Raw genomic sequence first — 20,539 nt, 5'->3', positions numbered from 1 at the left:
AGCATGATGTCATTCCCCAAGGACTAGTTCTTCCTATTTCCTAGCCAGGAGCCAAAGTATGTGAGACAAAGTTTCAAAATCCTTGCCTCCAAGGAGAAACTTGGTTTCACCCTCTCCAAAATTGACTTATTTGTTCTCTTAGTGATCCATGGTATGTTCAATACCATTCTCCAACACAACTCAAAGGCATCAGTTTTTCTTCTGTCATCCTTATTCATTGTCCAGCTCTCTGATGTATAAAAAATAATCGTGAAGACCATGGCCAGGTGCACCTTAGCTCCTAGGCTAACATCATTACTCTCAGCACTTTGGAGAGGTCCCTGATAGCAGACTTCCCCAATGCAATTTGTCTTTTGATTTCCTGTCTGCTAGTGCCAAGGGTGTTGATTGTGGAGCCGAGCAAGCTTTTGTTCAATAATTTCCACATTGTGTTGAGTCACACTTTAAAAAGAAAAAAATAGGACCATATATGTATCTCTTCCAGTCAGCTGGCCAGTAAGCTATCTTCCAAATATCATGGCATAGGCTAGTGAGCACATCCAGGTTTGCACATGTTTACTGAAATATATCAATTAATGTTCCAACAATTTCTGGCCCCTCCCCCTTTTCCCCCAAATGCCTTCAATGTAGTTTGAATCTCTTCCTTCATGACAAGTGCTTCTTGAATATATGCTACTTTCCATGTTGACCAGTTCTTCTTTTACAGTGATTGTTTTGATATTTCCTGCATTATTCAAGATTTTGCCCATAAAATCCTTCAGAATTGCAACTAGTGGCTTAAATTTGTTCTTCAGGTCCTTCAGCTTCAGAAATAGCATGTTCTTCTCTTTTGGTTTTCTAATTCCAGCTCTTTGCACATTTCTTCACAACACTCTGCTTTGTGAGTAGCCTTCTGATACCTCCAATTCAGCCCTCTTAAATCATCATTTCTTCCTTGGTTTTGTCCTTTCCACATTCTAGTACAAGTTTCAGAATTTCTGAACTCCATTTTAGTCTCTTCTTTCTTTCCTGTCTTTGTAATGACCTTTTGCTTTCTATATGGATGATGTTCTTGGTGTCTTTCTACAACCAGTCTGGTCATTGGTAATTCTTCACCTTAGACACATCACATCTGTTCTTGAGATAGTTTACAAATTCAGGTGAGATAGACTCAGGGTTGTAATTTGGTTTTCAAAGACTTGTTTTAATTTTTCTTCAGCTTCAATTTGACCTTGCACATGCATGCTCTTTCCCACAGTCTGACCCTAGCCTTATTTTGATTGTTGATATTGAACTTCTCCATTGATTCTTTTCACAGATGCAATCAGTCTGATTTCTGGCAAACCTGGGAGAGAGGCTGAGGTCTGTAGAGCATGGTGGACACCAAGGAACTTCTGTCCCCTTTGTTGGGTTTCACCTTGAGCACTCACTCAGTGGGGAGCAATATTTGGGAAGTATTTTCTCAGAGGTGCCAGCTAATATTGTGAAATCAATCACCAAAATATTTTAACTGTGCTTGACATCCTCCACCTTGACACCATTTATAAGGCGTTGAGCCCCTTCTAAGAAGTCCTGGTGGCAACATAAGTGTTCATTCAGCTGCCAACCAAAAGGCCAGTAGCTCAACCCATTAGCTATTCCATTGTAACACACTGGCAATCTGCTCCCACAAAAATCGCAAACTTTGAAACCCTATCAGGAAATTCTACCCTGATCTGTAAGATTAAGGACATATGACAAGTTCTTTATCTTGCTCTTCAAAGGCTTCTTGTTTCTGAATTGGGTCAATCCTTAGCATACATGTTTTGTGCTTGCGTACTTCTAATTGTTTCATATGCACAGGAAAAGTTGGACAATGGGTAAGGAATACCAAAGAAGTGATGTCTTTGAATTGTAGTGGAGAGTACTAAGTACTCCATGGACAACCAAAACAACAAGTAAGTCTGTGTTGCAGGGAGTGCAGCCAGGGTGCTCCTTACAGGCAAAGATGGAGAAATGTTGTCTCACATATTTTGGGCATGTTGTCAGGAGTCAGTTCTTGACACTAGAAAAAGACATCTGGTGGAGGGTTATCAAAAGAGAGCAAGACTCTCAACAATGTGGAATGACACAGTGACAGTGGGCTCCAGCAGGTGAGAGATCAAGAGGATGGCACAGGGTAGGGCAAAGTTCAGATCTGCTGTTCACAGGGTTGCAATGAGCCGCACTTGACTCGATGGCATCTAGCTCTGGTGGCTTAGTGTTAAGAAGCTGCATTGCAATCCCAAAGGCGTGCAGTTCAAATCTACTATCTGCCAGCTGTTCTGCAGGGGAAGGATGGGTTAATGTCCTCTCATGCAATTAACTGTTTGTGAAAACCTGCTGGAGATTCAGCTATGGGTCGGCTCCAACTCGAAGGTACACAACAACCACCACTAATCTATTGGTCGGTAATTTGAACTCATCCAGCCTGGCCATGGAAGAAAGCCCTGATGATCTGTTTCTGTAATAACTGTTGTTGTTGTTGTTAGGTGCCAATGAGTTGGTTTTGACTTATGGTGACCCCTTAACCAGGACACAACCCTGCTTGATCCTGTGTCATTCTCACCAACTTTGCTGCGCTTTAAGTCCATTGCTGCAGTCATTGTTTCAGTGCATCTTATTAAAAGTCTTACTCTTTTTCACTGACTCTTTACTATCCCAAGGCAAGAAAACCCTGAAGAGTAGTTCCACCAAAACACCATGGACAGGAATTCTCTTCATGGCAGTGGGGACTTTATTTTCCTAAAGATCAAGCTACAAGAGTGTTCACTCTGGAGTCCTTCATCCCTGGCAGCACATGCAGTCTAAGCAGTCCCAGAAGAAAAGGACAATCAGAGTTCTAAGAAAGGACAGCCAAAAAACCACACAGCAAGCAGAGCGCCATCTGACCATCTCCATTACCTCCATGAATGTGGCTCAAAGCCCAAGCATGTCCCCTTGCATCTCAGACAAGGTACACCTCTTGCTGACTGCTGCTGGCCCAGGGACATCTGGAAAAAGAGACAGAAAAAGAAGGTGTTTTCCTTCCAAACATCTCAGATGAGGGTGTTTGACCTCTAGAAGATTTGGTATACTACCAAGGATTTGTGTGGGGTTCCAGGGATGAATAAGCCATCACTTATGTTTAACAGGAACAGACATGATGAGCTAGGAATGTGGCCATAGGGCATGAGAATGTGGAAGGGTGGAGCACGTTTCAGTAAAATTGCAATGGGATCCACTCCCCATTTCCAGTACTGTTGGAAACACTCTCCCCTCCATCTCCACCTTCTCCCCAGATCTACCTGACACCACAATGGAACGTTCCAGTAAGGGTCTCCTCTTCCTCTTACTGACAGAGTGTGAGTAAGCCAAAGCTACAGGCACAAACAAATGTTTATGCTGCCAAATGTTTATAACTTGAAGCATAACTTAAATATTTTACCAAAACATTGGATAGCATGGGAGCATTAAAAATCTGGTTAGCCTTTGTAGGAAGAAGAACGCATGAGTAAGTTTTATTACCGGTTACCAGCCAGAGGTAACAAAGTGCACAGACCACTACAGCTGTGTTTAGACCTTTGCTCTGTAGTGCATTTCTCAAACCAGCAGCATCACTGATGTGCTTTCCAGGAATGAATGCAGAGCTCCTAACCCTTCTGATTCAGAAGGGGCTTTTTAACCAAATTCCCAGGAGACATCTAGTATATAGAACTTGGATAAACAACAGATTGGTTGTACACGATTTACTGAATATCTCACTGAACGTCATTTTGCCTTTACAACAGCAGAAAATCTACTATCCCACTATTTTGCATGCTAATGGAATATGTCTGACAGTAAACAAATACTGAGGTACAAGGTGAGAGTAGCTGTTTATAATGATTAAGGTTGTGTCTCAATTTGTTTGGGCTCTGATGCTTAGTGATAAGGTAATTATGTAATGACATCATCATCTCCTATTTTGTGATCTTATGTTGTGATTATCTATATTTTTATAACACCTATTTTCACATAATAAAGTTCTTTAGACCCTAATCATGTTGATAAGTGAAGAATGGGCATATATGGATCTGCTGCTTCAGAAACTTTTCTAACTCCTCCCCTGGGTTATGAGTGGGAATGACTTTGTACAATGTGTATATACATATCTATAATCAGAGGTCAGCCAATTAGTAAGGGGATAAGCTCCTCATTAAACAAACATTTCATTGATTTACTTAACCATTGACTTAACGTCAACAATGCTCCAAGAGGCGAGAGGCTCTGGATGGTACAAATGTTTGAGATGCTTGGCTATTAACCAAAAGGTTAAAGGTTCAAGTCTGCAAAGAGGCACCTCAGAATAAAAGCCTAGTATAGAAGATGTATAACTGTATTCACCCCCACCCCAACCCGTCTACCAGAATTTCACAACCACATTTTATTAATTGGGCAGGAAGGAGGTCATGGGTTCATTCGTTTTGTTTTGTTTTGTTCCTCCCCCCTCTATTAAAAAAAAAGGTTACCTCAGTTTTCACTCTTTAGACATGGATGTAGCTACCTTTTTTTGTATGATTTTTTTTAAGCAATCATTGGATTAGGAGTATAATTGGTGTGGAAAGAGTATGACTTTGCCATGTGATTTACAAATGGGGGGCAAGCTACGATGAGTGTGTGTTTTATTTTTTAATTTACACTATAGAGAGTGATCTCCCCCCCTTCAGTGTCAAGTTTTTACCTTGCATGTACTGGAGTATTTATTTCATCTATTAAAATGTTATGTTTCTCAGAAAAAAAAAGCCTAGTATAGTAGCATGTCTACTGAAACATAGCCATTGAAAACTATGTTGAGCACAGTTCTCAAACACACAGGGGCTGCCAAATGTTGGAATCACTTGACAACAGGTTAGCTGTCTGTCTGATATTGCCTAATGTTCAAGATCACAAATATTTTTGGCTGTTGATTCTAAAAATAAAAAAAAATAAGATGATAATCACCATTAACTTATTCTTAGCGAGGGAGCATTATATTAAAAGTCAGAACTTGGCTTCCTTAGGTCATTGGCAAGTACATACACTAACTTCCACCTCTTATTCTTGACTTTTTAGATTTTACTAGTGGAATTACAGCGATCCCTCCACTCTTAATTTTTGAGTGACCAGAAGTTATTGTGAGAGGAGCTCTGGCGGGTTAGTGGTAAGAAGTTACACTGCCAATCCATAGACATGTGATTCAAATCCACCAGCTGCTTCACAGGAGAAAGATGGAATCTCTTCACACGCAATTTGCATCCTCCAAAATCCTACTGGTGGGTCATGACTCAGTGGCACAAAGCAACCACCACATATTTGCCAATTTGTCACAATTTGTGGTAACTTACATGATGCTGTGATACTGGAAGCTATGCAAACAGTATTTAAATACCAGCAGGCTCATGCATGGTGGGCCAAGTTTCAGTGAAACTTCCAAATCAAGAAAGACTAGGAAAAAAGGAGTGGTGATTTACTTTTGAAAAATTATTCAATGAAAACTTTATGCTTCATGACAGAACACTGTATACCTTGCTTGCTTTGGACAAGTCATCAGAAGAGATGGTCCTTGGTAAGACGGACTGGCACATCAGTCACAACAACCGACTGCAACATGCCGGTGACTGTTTGTGAGCATGATCTAGGATCTGGTAGTATTTCTTTCTGTTGCATATAAGGTCACCAGAAATTAGAGTTTATTGCACTGCCAATGCAGAAGTATTGGGTTCATATTCACCAGGTGTTCCACAGGAAAAAGATAGGAAATCTCCTGTGCCATTTACTGCCTCTGAAAATTGGCCATCTCCTCCCATGCAAATTATTGCTGCTGAAAACCCACTGAAGAGTCAGCTATGGGTCAGCTGTAACTTGATGGTACACAACATCATTAACTTAAAAACATGAACAGTGAAGCTTCTTCTCACATACTTTAGGTATGCTGTGAGCAGGAGATTTTCCTTGAAAAGGGACATCATGCTCAGAAAGGTGGAAGATCAGTGAAAGAGAAGATTCTCAATGGGATGGGCTGACACAGTGACAGCAGCAATAGGCTCAAGTATATCTGCTTTGATGAGGATGGTACAGGATAGGACACAGTTCAGACCTGTTGTTCATAGGACTTGTAGGCACCTACCAACAACATAACGTCAACATAAGTGAGTGCTTTTGGAAAGGAGTTGCTCTGCCAATCTAAAGGCAGGTGGTTCGAATCCACTAGCTGCTCTGAGGAAGAAAGATGGCAATCTCTTCTCATGTGATTTACAGCTTCAGGAAAATCTGCTGAAGGGTCAGTTATGAGTCAGTCCCAGAAGCAATGAGGTGAGTTTGAACAACAACAGCAACTTATGACTCAGACTTAATAAGCTGGATCAGTTCAGAGACAAGGTCTTGATAACAAAAGCTGGTATTTTGTCATTTCTGGGACTAGAGGCAGTCATTTACTCTTCCAGCCCAAGTTTCTGCTCTGTAAAACTGTTCTGAATCATGGCTGCCCAAATTCTATTTTGTAGAACACCTGGCTTTGCGAGAGGCTACACATGTCTGTCAGATTGTTGTAATCCATAGAATGTGCAACAGCTGATCTCGAGAAGCACAGCACAAGGCTTGTCTCCTTAGTCCATCTAAGTGTGCTGACCTGGAAAAATGACTATTCTCGATGACTCCATTTCTGCGACTGTTTCATGGGGATAAGAAGAGTCTACTTGAACACATCACTGTGTGGATTAAATGACATGGTGCAATAGTGCACACAAAGGATTCAACACTGACCATGCAACAAGTGTTATTGCTGTATCTTGCAATAAATAGTTTTAAAGATATTGACTTAGCTGTTACAAAAATATTTTTAAGCCTAAGAATTTTAAGGTCATTTCAGGTGAACTTAATTTTCAGACTGTACATTTCATATACATTTTCCCTCTTTATTTTGTTTCAAATAGAAAAAAAGATGAGGCTTTTCTTTCATCTCACACACACACACTATAATATTCCTAGTCCATTGGCCTTAAAGAGGTCTGCTACCCATTGCCTGAAGAAAATTCACATAAAAATATTAACAAGTCCAGAGAAAAATGGATGTATACAATTGACAATACAGGACTTACAGCCCTGCTGGGCCATGTGATGCCAATCTAAACATAGGTCCAGGAAATGGGTCTAGTTTCCATTCCTGCTTGTTGAGTGGTTTCCATGGTGACAGAAGTCTGGAGCAAAAATAAAAGGCCTTTGCAAGGAAGAATAAAGTTGGGCCATCGGGCCACACTTCTAGCCAGTTTCCTGGCTGACCATGTACCACAAAAAAAACCCCGCACTGGTCCACTGTATGCCATTTAGGACCCAGATATATATACCCAGTAAAGAAGAATGTATTGTTTATAGGAGAGGGGAAATAAAATAAAAAACACTGTTTAAAATAAAATCCTTGGTTTAGTGAGTTTCTCTGATGCGGATCTGTCTTTGCTCGAAAAATGTACAAGGTCTCACAGTAGCTGAAAACAGATCTGCTTAAAAAAACCCTTAACTTAAAAAATGGTTTCTTGGAATGCAGCATTTATTCTGCCCTTTTTCCTGAGAGGAGGAAAAAGTGTTTTGACAGGTTTTGTTTTTGCTCCGTTTAGGAGGATGTGTTTCATCTGATGTTGTTTTGGAACCAAATCAAGTCCAAATCGTAAAAGGCCATGGTCAGCCTTGGAATTCCTTGGGCAGGGTGTGGTGTGCAAAGGCAATGCTTCCTGAACCTATTCTTTCCTTTAAGTCACTGCCTGTATGTGAAGGTCAGGATGAAAGGAAACACAAGGGAGGCCTTCATAGGAAGAAAAGTCACTAAGAGCAATACAGAATGGAGATAAAGCAGAAGCTACAAGAAGTCCAAGATGGAGCTAATTCAGCACACTCACCTGAGAATAGGTTATTCATGTCCTTTGTCTTCAACAGAACTACTGGAAGTACACAAAGATTAAGGGATCCTTGGTAAAATGAAAAAAGTCATTATCTCATCATTGTAAAAAATTTACCCTAAACTTGGTAATAAGGCAGAAAGGTAGACAGTATGTCCTTTCAATGTAGTTTGGGATATAAGCCTCATATTCCCACAGAATTTCTAAGACAAATATACTTTGCTCTTCTTCAAGACTGACTAAAAGAGATCCATGTTTGTTCTTATTCCCAAAAAAAGGTCATCTGACAGAATGTGGAAGTTATTGAACAATGTCATTAATATTACATGCAAGTAAAACCTTGCTGAAGATTATTTAACAATGGCTAGATCAGCATATGAACAGGGAACTACCAGAAATTCAAGATGGATTCAGAGGAAGCCATAGAACAACCACTGCTGTTTGTCAGATGGATCTTGGCTGGAAGCAGAGAATATCAGAGAAAAAAAAATGCTTCTCTGAGTTTTCTTGACAAAGGCGCTTGTCTGTGAGGACCATAACAAATTATGGCTAACACTGAGAAAAAGAAGAATGCCAGAACACTTAACTGTGCTCATGAAAAACCTATATATAGACCAAGAAACAGTTATCTGAATAGAACAATGGAATATGGCATGATTTAAAATCAGGAAAGGTGTGCATCAGAGTTAAATCCTTTCTCCATATCTATTCAGTCTGTATGCTGAGCAAATAATCTGAGAAGCTGTACTATATATATATATATTAAGAAGAATTTGGCATCAAGAAGACTTGAGGCTCTTCCTGTAGAAGATCAAAGACTACAGCCTTCAATATGTGTTAAAATCGAACATCATGAAAAATAAAAAAATCTCACCATTGGACCAATTGGCAACATCCTGATAGATGGAGAAAAGATTGAATTTGTCAACAGTTTCATTTTACTTAAACTCACAATTAATATCTGTGGTAATGTTGGTGTTGAATATGAATCACATATCCTTCTGCTGGCAACACAATTCCTTACCATGGTAATGTTTTTTTTTTATGTGTTGTCAAGCCATAACCAACTCATAGCTAACCCTCCAGAGGGTTGTCAGAGACAGTAAATCAAATGGGAGGAGGTTGCCCATCCTTCCTCCGCAGAACAGCTAGTGGATTCAAACTGAGCGCTTCTGAAACAAGGATAACAACACAGCTGCACTAGCCCACCAGATCACCCTATCATGGTAATTTGTGGTTGATGTTGTTATGTGCCATCAAGTTGGAACCAACACATAAACAGCTTCTTACCACTAAGCCACTAGAGCTCCCTAACATCATAATAGTAGTAAAAAATCAAAAGACGTGTTCCATTAGGGAAATGTGCTGTCAAGGACCACTCTAGAATGTTAAAGAGCAGCAGTGTCAATTTAAACACTAAAGAGTGCCTGATCCCAAGCCATGGTATTTTCTATTGCTTCCTATGCACCTGAAAATTGGAGCAAGAATAAGGATTATGGAAGAATAAGACAATGAATAAAGATTACGGAAGAAGAAGAGGAAGACGAAGAAGAGGAGGAGCAGGAGGAAGAAAAGAAAGAAGAAGAAGAAGAAGAAGAAGAAGAAGAAGAAGAAGAAGAAGAAGAAGAAGAAGAAGAAGAAGAAGAAGACGACGAAGACGACGAAGCAGCGGCCTTTGAGTTGTGGTGTTGGAAGAGAGTACTGAATATTCCATGGATTATCAAAACAACAAACAAGTATGCCTTAGAACAAGTGCAACCAGGGTGCTCCTTAGAGGGAAGGGTAGTGAAACTTTGTCTCATATACTTTGCATATATTGTCAGGAGGGGCTAGTCTTTAGAAAATGACATCATGCTGGGAAAGGTGGAGGGTTAGAGAAAGAGAAGAAGACTCCAACAAGAAAGATTAACACAAAGACTGTAACAATGAACTTGAGCATGTCAGAGACAGTGAGGATAGCATAGGACAGGGCAGGGCAGGGCAGGGCAGGGTCTAGGTCTGTTTTTCAGTATTGTTATGAGTTGTAGTGGATTAAACAGAACCTAAAAACAACTCAAAGAATTGGTGAAGTTACATGTCACTTTGCCCAGTAGAGTTATAAATAAAAATTCTGAAAGGTATAAACCCCAAAGGTTGTACAGTATTAATCATTTGTGTGACTAAGTCAAGACTCTTGTCCTATTCTAAAAAATGGTCATTGCCTTTAAGTCAAAACTGACTCATAGTTGTACCTCTGTGCCAATAAAACCAGTTGCCATGATTTGGATTAAGCAGGAATTGATTCCAGGTCTCCTGCATGAATGCCAGAAGTCCACTGCTGAGCCACCAATGCCTCTGTAATAAGCACTGTTGTTGTGTGCCATAGAGTTAGAATCAACAAAAGTTGGCCCTCCAGCAAGTTTTCAGAGGCAGTAAACTGTGCAAGAGAAGACTGCCCATCGTTCTCCTGCTGAGCAGCTGATGGATCCAAACAGCATGCCTTCAGGATTGCAGCATGGCTTCTTACCACTAGTTCATCAGAGCTCCCTGTAATAAGCACTAGGGAGAGAAAATACGATGCCATGTGACCGTACTTTAACAGTGAGGATGTGTATGGAGGGTGGGGATTCTCAAACTGTACTATGTGTAAAAATCATCTGGGTAGCTAGTTTGAACACAGGTTCAAGTTCTCTAAAACTGGAGTGAACAGGAGATTGCATAGTAAGATCAAAAACTAAAGCAGAATTCAATATGGATCACAATTTAACATAACTGAAAGCTCAAAACCCATTGCTATAGTCAGAATCCACTCATAGCTGATCCACCAGTGGGTGTTAAGAGGCTGTAAACTGCAGGAGAGGAGACCTACCCATCTGTCTCCTGGCAAGCCAGTGGTGATTCAAACCTCTAGAGAAGAACCACCTTTCAGTTAGTCAAACCCTCTATGGACTACCCCACTGGAATGCCCTCCACTAGGATAATAAGCAGTCTCATAATCAACAGAGAAAAGACTGAAGTAGTTAAAGGTTTTATTTTACTGGGATCCAAAAGTCATGAAGCAAAATGATGTATTACATTGGTCATATCTGCTGCAAGGAACTTCTTGAAAATGTTAATAAAGAGCAAAGATAAAACTGAAAACTAAAGTGTGGCTGAGCAAAGCTATGGTCTTTTCGCTGAGAGACTGAAGAATTGATGCCTTTGAACTGTAGTTCAACTATAGTTGTTACTACTACTGGATATACCATACTGCCAGAATAATAAACAAATCTGTCTTGGACTTCACCTCATATACTTTGGGCATGTTATCAGGAAGGTCTAGTCCCTAGGAGGGAATATCATGCTCGGAAAAATGGAGGGTTAGCAAAATCCCTCCCAAAGATGGATTGACACAAGCAGCTGTGACAAGAGGTTCAAACCAGCAGTGATTGTGAGGATGGCACAGGACCGAGCAGTGTTTCATTCTGTCGCACACCAGGTTGTTATGACTTGTGGTACCTAAGAACTGCCAAAGGAGAAAACAAGTCCGTCTTGGAGGAAGTGCAACCAAGGTGCTCCTTAGAAGCAAGGATGGCGAAACTCTGTCTCATAGACTTTGGGCAAGTGGTCAGGAAGGGCTGGGTCCTAGGAAAAACACATCATTGCTGGGAAAGGTGGAGGGTCAGAGAAGCAGAAGCTCTCAGCGAGATGGATTGACAGTCACTGCAATAATAGGCTTGTGCATATTGGAGACAGTGAGGATGGAAAGTGATAGGGCAAGGTTCAGATGTGTTGTTCACAGGGTGGCTATGAGTAATAGTTGACTTAACAGCAGATAACAATAACAACCTCCCAGGAGATAGTAATACTGCTGACCCAAGAACCACAATTTGAGTAGCAAAGGGCTTAGAAGCAGCTGAGGATCTCTTTAAACTTCCAAAACTCAGACTACAGTGAAAACCAGCATAGCCACCTTCTCTGGAGGGCAGGTCCTAGGGAGTAGCATTTTTTTGAGAAGCTCCTCGGATGATGCCAATACACAAAGTGTGGTAGCCCTGCAGGTCTCCCCTCTCTCTCAGCTTCTTTGCTGATTGGCTTAATCACTCATCTGCACAAACTCTGAGGGCAATTATTCCCTGTGAGTTTTTGCCGCATGTCTAACTTTTCTTACTGCAGTTTCATTTTGGTCATTTCAAGCCTGCCTTATAGGTCTTAGTCTCTTAAGAGCCAGACAGGAAAGGAAACCACAGCCCTTCCTCTTTCTCTAAACTTCACTGGCTGAGTCCCAAGGTCAGGCATTCCAGCCCCAACGCTGGCCTGAAGGGAGCGAGCCAACTCTACAGAAGGCAGAATCTCAGGGCACCAGGGCGGGGCGTCTGGCCCAAAGTCTAGAGGAGTCAACCTTTTATTCCCTCAAGACAACTGGTTTAGGAGATGTTAGTGGCAACCACCATGGCAACAATGGTGGTTCAGTGGTAGAATTCTTGCCTTCCATGTGGAAGACCTGGATTTAATTCACAGCCAACACCCTCAGGTACAGTCACCACTCAGCTCTCACTGGAGGTTTGTGTGTTGCTGAACAGATTTCATCAAAGCTTCTAGACTAAGGCAGAATAGGAAGAAGTATCTGATGCTCTGCTTCTGAAAATGAGCCAATGAAAACCCTACAGAGTCCAAGGATCTAGTCTACACCAAATGAGGATTGAGTGAGGATGCCCAAAGGACCAGGTCATGTTTCATTCTGTTGTGTGTGGGGTTTCCACAGGCGAGGACTTACTTGATGGAAGTTAATAACAGGAGGTTAGCAGCAGAGTGTGTAGATGAGTGAAAGAAAGTGCAGAGGTGACTGGAGGAAGCCTTTCTCCCTACTTGAATATCTTTCCTCCACTATTGGACCTATACTCTCTCCGATGATATGATAATCAGCCATGGAAACACCTTTGGGAAGAAGTGCTACCTAAAACTAGACTAATTCTCAGGAAAATCTTAAGTAACGGGTAACAGAGTGTGCTATTCTTCAAGAGGTTGCGTGTATGCCTGCATTCATCCCTGCATCTGTGTTTTCTACGACAGGCTGCCCTTTTGGCACTTCTATTCGTCTGTCTAGATAAAAGTGTTTGTCTAGTTTAAGTCTGGATAAACATGGATGTGAAGACGTCTTTCCATTTAGATAGCCTTTGCCCAAATTATGTAATAAGGATGAAAATGCACAGATTAAACAAATTAATATCCGCCTTTCTGGTCTAGCCTTTAGCATTCTAAGCTTAGAAACTTTTTAAAGAAGATTAAGTCTATTTAAAGCCAAAGAATTGGATACCTAGTTGGTGGGCGATGGTTGACCGCAACGATAATTGAGTTGTCAGTGTTTAAGGGTAAAAATTCAATTATTTTCTTATTCATTTATGTGTATTAAATTCTTCCTTCTATTGGTAGTTGTTGTTATTGTTGTTAGGTGTCACTGAGTCCAGTACAACTCATAGCGACCCTATGAACAAACGATCTGAAACTAGTCCTATCCTGAGTGATCCTCACAATTCCTGGCACACAAGAGCCCATTGCAGCAGTCACTGTGTCAATACCTGGTTGAGGGTCTTCATCTCCTTCACTGACCCTCCACCTTACCAACATTATGTCCTTCTCCAAGGAATAGCATCTCCTAGCAACATGCCCAAAGTATGTGAGGCAAAGCCTCATCATTCTTGCCTCTAAAGAGCACTCTGGCTGCACCCTCTCCAAGACATAGTTGTTTGTTCTCTTGGCCATCCATGGGATGTTCAGTGCTCTTCTCCAGCACCACAGCTCAAAGGCATTAATTTTTCTTCTGTCATTCTCATTCATTGTCCAGGTCTTGCTTACATAGCTAGCAATCAGAAAGACTAAGGCCTGAATCAGACTCATCTTAGTCCTCAAACTGACATCACTACTCAATAACTTGGAAAGGTCCCTAACTGCAGATTTTTCCATTGCAGTGTATCTCCTTATTTCCTGACTGCTGCTGCCAAGGGTGTTAATTGTGGATCCAAGCAATATAAAACTGCTGACAGTTTCAATCTTCTCTCCATCCATCATGACACTGCCTCTTGGTCCAGTGGTAAAAATCTTTGTTTTCTTGATATTGAGACAACATCCATACTAAAGCATTCCTTGATCTTCTGCAACAAGTGCTTTAAATCCTCCTCACTTTCAGCAAGTAAGGTTGTGTCATCTGCATAAGGTAGATTATTGATGAGTCTCCCTCCAATCCTGATGCCACATTTCTCTTCATAGAGTTCAACTTAATCTGATTAATTTATCTTGAGTTATTAGGAGTCAGTATCCTGGATAAAGTTTTGATTAAATGTCCAACAAAAAGAAACTCTTTAATAATTTTTCTCTCCTTCTTATTTCTCAATCCTATGTGTCTAGGTTAAAGTGAAACAGAATGTAGATTTGGGGTAGAATATACATGTTTTCCTTGCAGTCTTAAGTATATTTCTCTCAACTTGCTTAGAAATAGGGGAGTGGTGGCAAAGAAATGGGCCCCAGAAGCCTAACATGCTTTCCAGCACCATGGGAGGGGTTGAAGGAGGTGAACTTATCCCAGACACTTTGGAAATGAGGGTGAAAGGCACCACATCTCACTCCAGCTGCCTTTGGAGACCACATGTGACCAGCTGGTTAATAAGCATGCCCTTAAGCAGATATGATAAACTCCAACCAATCCATCCCATTATTTTCTCAGGCAGGTCTTTAAATTTCCTAGAATCTTGCTTTCCATATGGAAATCTAAATTCAATTTCCAGTAGACGCACCTCATGCAAAACCACTATGCGCTTGTCAGTAGAGGCTTGTATACTGCGTCAACGCTGAATTGTGTTCAGGAGCTTCTGGACTAAGGTGGAGTAAAAGGCCTGGAGAGCTATTGCTTAATATCAGCAAATGAAAAGCCTATGAATTAAGTGACCATGAGGGTGGCTCAGCATGTGTTGTTGTTGTTGTTAGGTGCAATCAAGTATGACTTCTAGAGACCCTGTGAACAGTTGAGTCAAGTACAACTCATAGCGACCCTATGAATGACAGATCTGAACCCTGTCCTATCTTGTGCCATCCTCATCATCTCCAACACACTCAAGCCCCATTGCTGTGTCAAATCCTTCAAAGGGTCTTCCTCTCCTTCACTGACCTCCACCTATCCAAGCATGATGTCGCTTTCTAAGGAATAGCACTTCCTAGTAACATTCTCTAAATATGTGAGATAAAGTTCCATTATCCTTGTCTCCAATGAGTACTCTAGCCATACTTTCTCCAAGACATTTTCTATTTGTTCTTTTGGAAGTCCATTGGATATTCAGTACTCTTATCCAATGGCACAATTCAAAAGAATCAATTCTTCTCAGGTCATCGTTACTCACTGTCCAGCTCGCTGGTATACAGCAAGTTGCTGAAAAGACCATGGCCTAAATCAGGTGCGCTTCAGTCTTCAAAGTAGCATCATTGTTCCTCAGTACTTTGGAAAGGTCCCTGACAGTATACTTACCCAATGCAATATATCTTATGATTACATGACTCCAGATTGTGGATCTAAGTAAGATGAAATCATTGACAATGTCAATCTTTTTCATTTCCTTCCATGGTGCATGGGGTTGTCAAGAATAGGATACTTATCGAATGGCAACTATTAAAAAAACAGGCAAGGTGCCAACCACCAGCACCCATAAGTACCTGTAATTTATCATTAGTACTCCTCAATCATCTATTTCTTATCCTTGGGACCTGTTGCTTAGCTCTGTCTCCCTTATGAGGAGAGATAATTATGAGAGATCTTCAAGGCTGACATCTTGTATCAGGCTTAATCCTGAGGGTGATGGCATTGGCACCCAACCACAAAAGGGTCAAACCTGCTTCATTTTTAAAACAAAGCAGACAGCAAATCCCTATGTGGAAAGGGAAATATAAAATAAAAGGTTCCTCTGTTTAAGGCATCGTACAGGCTTTGCGGCATAATGGCTGGTTTTAGAAAAGCAGGAATGTTCATGAAAGGGTTAGTGTATGGAGGTCGCCTGTACATGGCTGCTGACAGTAGGGGTTATAAATCTGCACCCCACCCAGCAGCTGTTCTCCTTCTTAACTGTGTGTTGATAAGAGGGCCCGTCAGGAGATCACTTCTCTAAGTAAAAAATGCAAGATTATTGCAATTATGGTTCTCGTTGTCATCTGATATGACTGAAAACTGAGTCTACTGGTAAGGTCTCACTCTTACCACATTATTTCTTGGCATCTATGGAGCAGACACTGTTGGGACCTGTCTAGCTAACACAGAGGATTAACTATTCACTTTTGCTTTTCCTTTGCTTGCCTTTTTGATCATTTCACTCTTTTGAAAAGCACTTTTCTAAAACGTAGGCAAGTGGTTATATGACTCAAATAAGTCCAATTCCCATCTCTTGCAGAGGTGTGATGTGAGGACCATTTTGGAAAGGCCCACTCCCTCATTTCCACTGAGCTAGATCTGACTCAGTTGATCCTCCAGTTAGGTTCCACAGGTTCACCAGAAGACTACCCATCTTTTTCTCTTAGAGCCACTGGTGGATTTGAACTACCAGAAAGGAGCTGCCATTCGGTTAAGAACACAACTCTCCACAGATTATACCACCAGAGCTCCCTTTTAAACAGAAGAGCTATATAAATTTAAAGAAATACTGTGCATGTGGAAATCTCTCTCCCACTTGGCATTGACAAAATAATAATAATAATAGCAATTAAAAAAATGAACCCTGGACCCATGGTGACCCAATGTGCACCAGAGATTGTGTTCTGCTGGGTTTTCAACGAATAATTTTTCAGAAGATCGATCACCAGACCTTCTGAGTTTCTTCTGGATAAATTAGAATCTCTGCCTTTCATTTAGAAGTTGAATACTTAACCATTTGTGCCATCCAGCAATTGGCAAGAGCCCTAAACTGAGTAGCCTTGTCATATATACAAAGTTAATTATTTTGTCTTGCAAAATTATGGGGCTGATGTTACTCTGAAGCAGAGCAGTAGGTAAGACGCAAAAACTTTCAAATGCTAACTACAGTAACTGAGTCCTAGGAGACGGGATGTGTGTTATGGCTCATGGAAAATGAGGATGATTTGAGTGCCAGCACAGGATGTGGTCTCCTATTTACCATTCAGTTGGCAGAACAAAAATGAGGCTTATGGAGGAAAAAGAGACTCTAGTCTGTTTGGCCTCCAGTTTCTTGCTCCTATTTGATGTTGACAGAGAGCAGGATCCAAAGCAGATCCCAAATTTCATTAACAAAGGACCCCAGGGGACTGAAGTGACAGGATTTTAAGACTGACCACTATTTTCCTTTGATATCAATTCCCTTTGAAACAGATACAGACACTGCCCTGGTTGACAAGAGCACTGAATGGAAAAAATACAGCCAACATTCAGAAGCTTTTTGCTTTCTAATAGATTCCAACTCATAGTAACTCATTAGGACAGAGCAGAACTGCCCATACAGTTTCCAAAGCTGTAATCGTAACATAAATAGATGGCCACATCTTCAGAAAAGCCTGCATGGAGTGCTTTAAGCACTGTGCCACTAAGGCTGTCTGGTGAGAACTGCCCAAGTTTCTTAAAAAACAAAAGAAAACTCAATTAAAAAAAAAAATTTAAGGGACTTGATCCTTTATTCAGGAGAAGCTCCTCCCAAGAGCTTCCACAAGAGCAGTCAATCTCCTCCCAGGCCATTTACAGCTTCTTGAAAATGCCTTGCTGGATCAGCTGTGAGTTGGCCAGTCACTATGGCCAACAGCTGCTTTATACAAAGAGTCAGAGGAAGGAACTCCTACCTCTCCCTACTGACTTGTTATTCATCTTTTGATATCACTTAGGAGCCTCGAATGGAGTCAATGTTACCACATACAATGTCAGACATTCTCAAGGGGGCAAGATCTACCTACCATTACTTGTCAAAAATTAAGTGCTTCCAATAGTCTACGTGTTTCCTATTGCCAAAGGGGCCCTTTAGAGTAGTGAGAGAAGATCTTCACCCTGAAACCTACAGTGTCCCTTTTCAGCAGGAAGTAGCTAAGAGAATACACCATCCCCTTTTCCTTATGAATCAGGGTGGGTGAGGTCTCTCTCAGGGAGGAGTGATAGGGAATGGCAAAGGACACACTGACAAAGGAGATTAATCAGAACTGGCTTTGACAAGCACTGTGGCAATGGGACAATTAAAACAGACTTTCAAGAGGGAAAAAAAAAAGAGGAACGAACTGGAGGGGAGGGTAGAGAAAATAGTGCAACAATGAATTAATGGAAACCCAAAATCTCTGTAAATGTTCATTAAAATTAATAAAATTTAATAAAAAATTTAAGTGTTTCCAGAGGCTTTAAAATAATTTCTTCTTTCTCCCATGGCAGTATCAGTATTTCTTATCTTCTTTGGATACATCCTGCCGCCTTTGGGAAGATGTTGTAAAGCTGTTAGTGCTGTGAGCCAGAAGTAACCCCTGGGAATCTTGTCTGCAGATCTACCAAGAAACTTGGATAAGCCACTATGAATAAAAATAAAGTCTTTACAGGGAATCCTTATTCTCCCTTCTCCATTTTCTAAGTGAGAATGAGCTGCAGACATCCTAATGTCTCCTGGCTACACTTGGAAATGAAATCTAATTATTTTCTGCCTTTACCAGACTCCCTCTCAAGCATGCAGTTTCAAGGCTAGTGACACCTGTTAACATATTCTGATTTTATAAAACTCTCTTTTTAAAAGTCAGATGTCTTAAGAATGCTGTCTTATAAGGATATAATTTGGTCCCTGTGTCTGAATTCTTAATCTAAAACAATATTGATTTTTCCAAGGTTAACATACTTTCCTATAGTTAATTATAGAAATTTGGGAGATTTAATAACTAAATCAAAGGGGAGAGTTTTTAATTTTATCTATTTCCCCACACTGATAATACCTTAAAAGCAAATATGCTAAGTAAATATACAGCAATCTTATTCAAAATTTGAAGACTCCACTTATACAAATACTTTTTACTGGGAACTTAAAGCCGAAATTAAGTCTTAAGTTAATGTTTCTTAAATTCTCAGTCCTTAGAGAAGGACATCATACTTGGAAGGATGGAGGGACAGCGCAAGAGAGGAAGACCCTGGCGGAGATGGATTGACATAGTAACTGGGGCAATGAGAGTAGGGGTCTCAAGAGACAATAAGATTGGCTCGGGATAGGGCAGGGTTCAGAGCTATTGTGCATAGGGTTGCTAAGAGTTGCAATCGACTCAATGGCCCATAACAACAACAACAGGTTAACTTATCTGAGGATGGATGTATTGACCCTCAACCAGGTGGAATGACATAGTGACTGCCTCAATGGGCTCTAGTGTGTCGGAAAATGTGAAGATGGCACAGGATATGACAGAGTTCGGATCCATTGTTCATAGGGTTGCTATGAGTCATACTCGACTCAACAGCACCTAACAAAACAATACTCATCCAGTCATAGAACCTGCTGGCTTCCTATCAAGGGCCCAAGGCAAGCAGACAAGGGAAGTCATTCTTTCTCTAATGCCTTGTCACAGCTAGTGCTTCCTCACTGAGTGTCCCTTTCTAGTTTGTGTCAGGCCTTCTGTGATGTTCCTTAGATTACCATGGTCCAAATTCTGGCGGCTGGTAGGTGAGGGGTTGTGCTGCCACCCTAAAGGCTGGAAGTTTGAATCCACCAGCTGCTGATTGAGGGAAAGATAAGCAATCTCCTCCCATGCAGTTTACAGCCTCAGAAAGCTCTCCGAAGGATCAATTAGGAGTCGACAACAACGAAAGCATGTAAGTGAGCAAGAGAGAGAGCACTCATGCTGACAGGACAGCCAGTCCCTCACTTTCTGGAAGTGACTCACTTGAGAGAAAAAACAGACCTTTAGACAGAAACTCAGAATTCCACAGCTGTAGGCTCCTCCATATTTACTTTTGCACATTTTTTTACATATTTACATTTGTAGACTGCTCCATAATTACACTTGTACAAGAAAAATCAAAATTCATTGCCACTGAGTTGGAACTGACTCACAGCTGACCCTCTAGCATGTTTTCAAAGGCTACGAATCATACAAGAAGAGCCATTCTGTCTTTCCCCACAAAGCTACTGGTGGATTGGAACCAACAGAGAAGGGTCACCTTTGGGTTAGCAGTACAACTCCAGATGAACTACACCACCAGAGACCCCGAAAGAGCAAACAAAACTGTAAGAAAAACATACATTCAAGCTACATATGACATCTGGTTGTCTGTTAATGTCTTTGAGTACAGACCCTCCTCTCCATTAGTTAATAAGGAGGCTGAGAGTGAAGTGTTAAAGACATTTCAGCATTAGATGTAGACTTGATAACATAATCAGAAGGCTCATAAGGACAAATACTGCATAAGATCATCTTTGTAAAAACAGAAAGATAAGTAGCACTGGATAAAAGTCAAAAGGCGAAAGGGGAGAGGGAAAAGAGGCTGAGAGTGTAGACAGGGGAAAATCATGGGGTCATAGAATTTGGTGGGTGGAGGGAGAGGGTAAAGGAATTAGGATAGATCTAGCGAGGACCTGAAAAGACAGAGTGATAGTGTGCATAAATCGGTGATGACTAATTTTATAAAACAGTACACAGGAAGGATTGTATAATACCAATGAGGGAGTTTTTCTTTTGCTTTTCAAGGAGAGGAGCAAATG

At 41.0% G+C, this 20,539-nt stretch overlaps 1 protein-coding gene across 2 annotated transcripts in view; it reads right to left on the bottom strand.

Annotated features, from left to right (window-relative positions):
• The window catches only part of LMCD1 (LIM and cysteine-rich domains 1), an 85,449-nt gene that overhangs the window by 48,200 nt on the left and 16,710 nt on the right, over positions 1-20,539 (bottom strand). The window contains exon 2 of one of the 2 annotated variants that reach the window (XM_006888896.1): positions 2,902-2,990. The exons of the other annotated variant lie outside the window; for it this stretch is intronic. Within the exon in view, the coding sequence (XP_006888958.1) occupies positions 2,902-2,990 (89 nt within the window). The remainder of the gene's footprint in view (positions 1-2,901; positions 2,991-20,539) is intronic. 2 annotated transcript variants of the gene reach the window in all.

The sequence above is a fragment of the Elephantulus edwardii genome, unplaced genomic scaffold (assembly GCF_000299155.1).
Source record: "Elephantulus edwardii isolate Elephantulus edwardi_28Jun2011 unplaced genomic scaffold, EleEdw1.0 scaffold00073, whole genome shotgun sequence".
NCBI lineage: Eukaryota > Metazoa > Chordata > Mammalia > Macroscelidea > Macroscelididae > Elephantulus > Elephantulus edwardii.
This window is presented reverse-complemented; position numbering and strand designations above follow the sequence as displayed.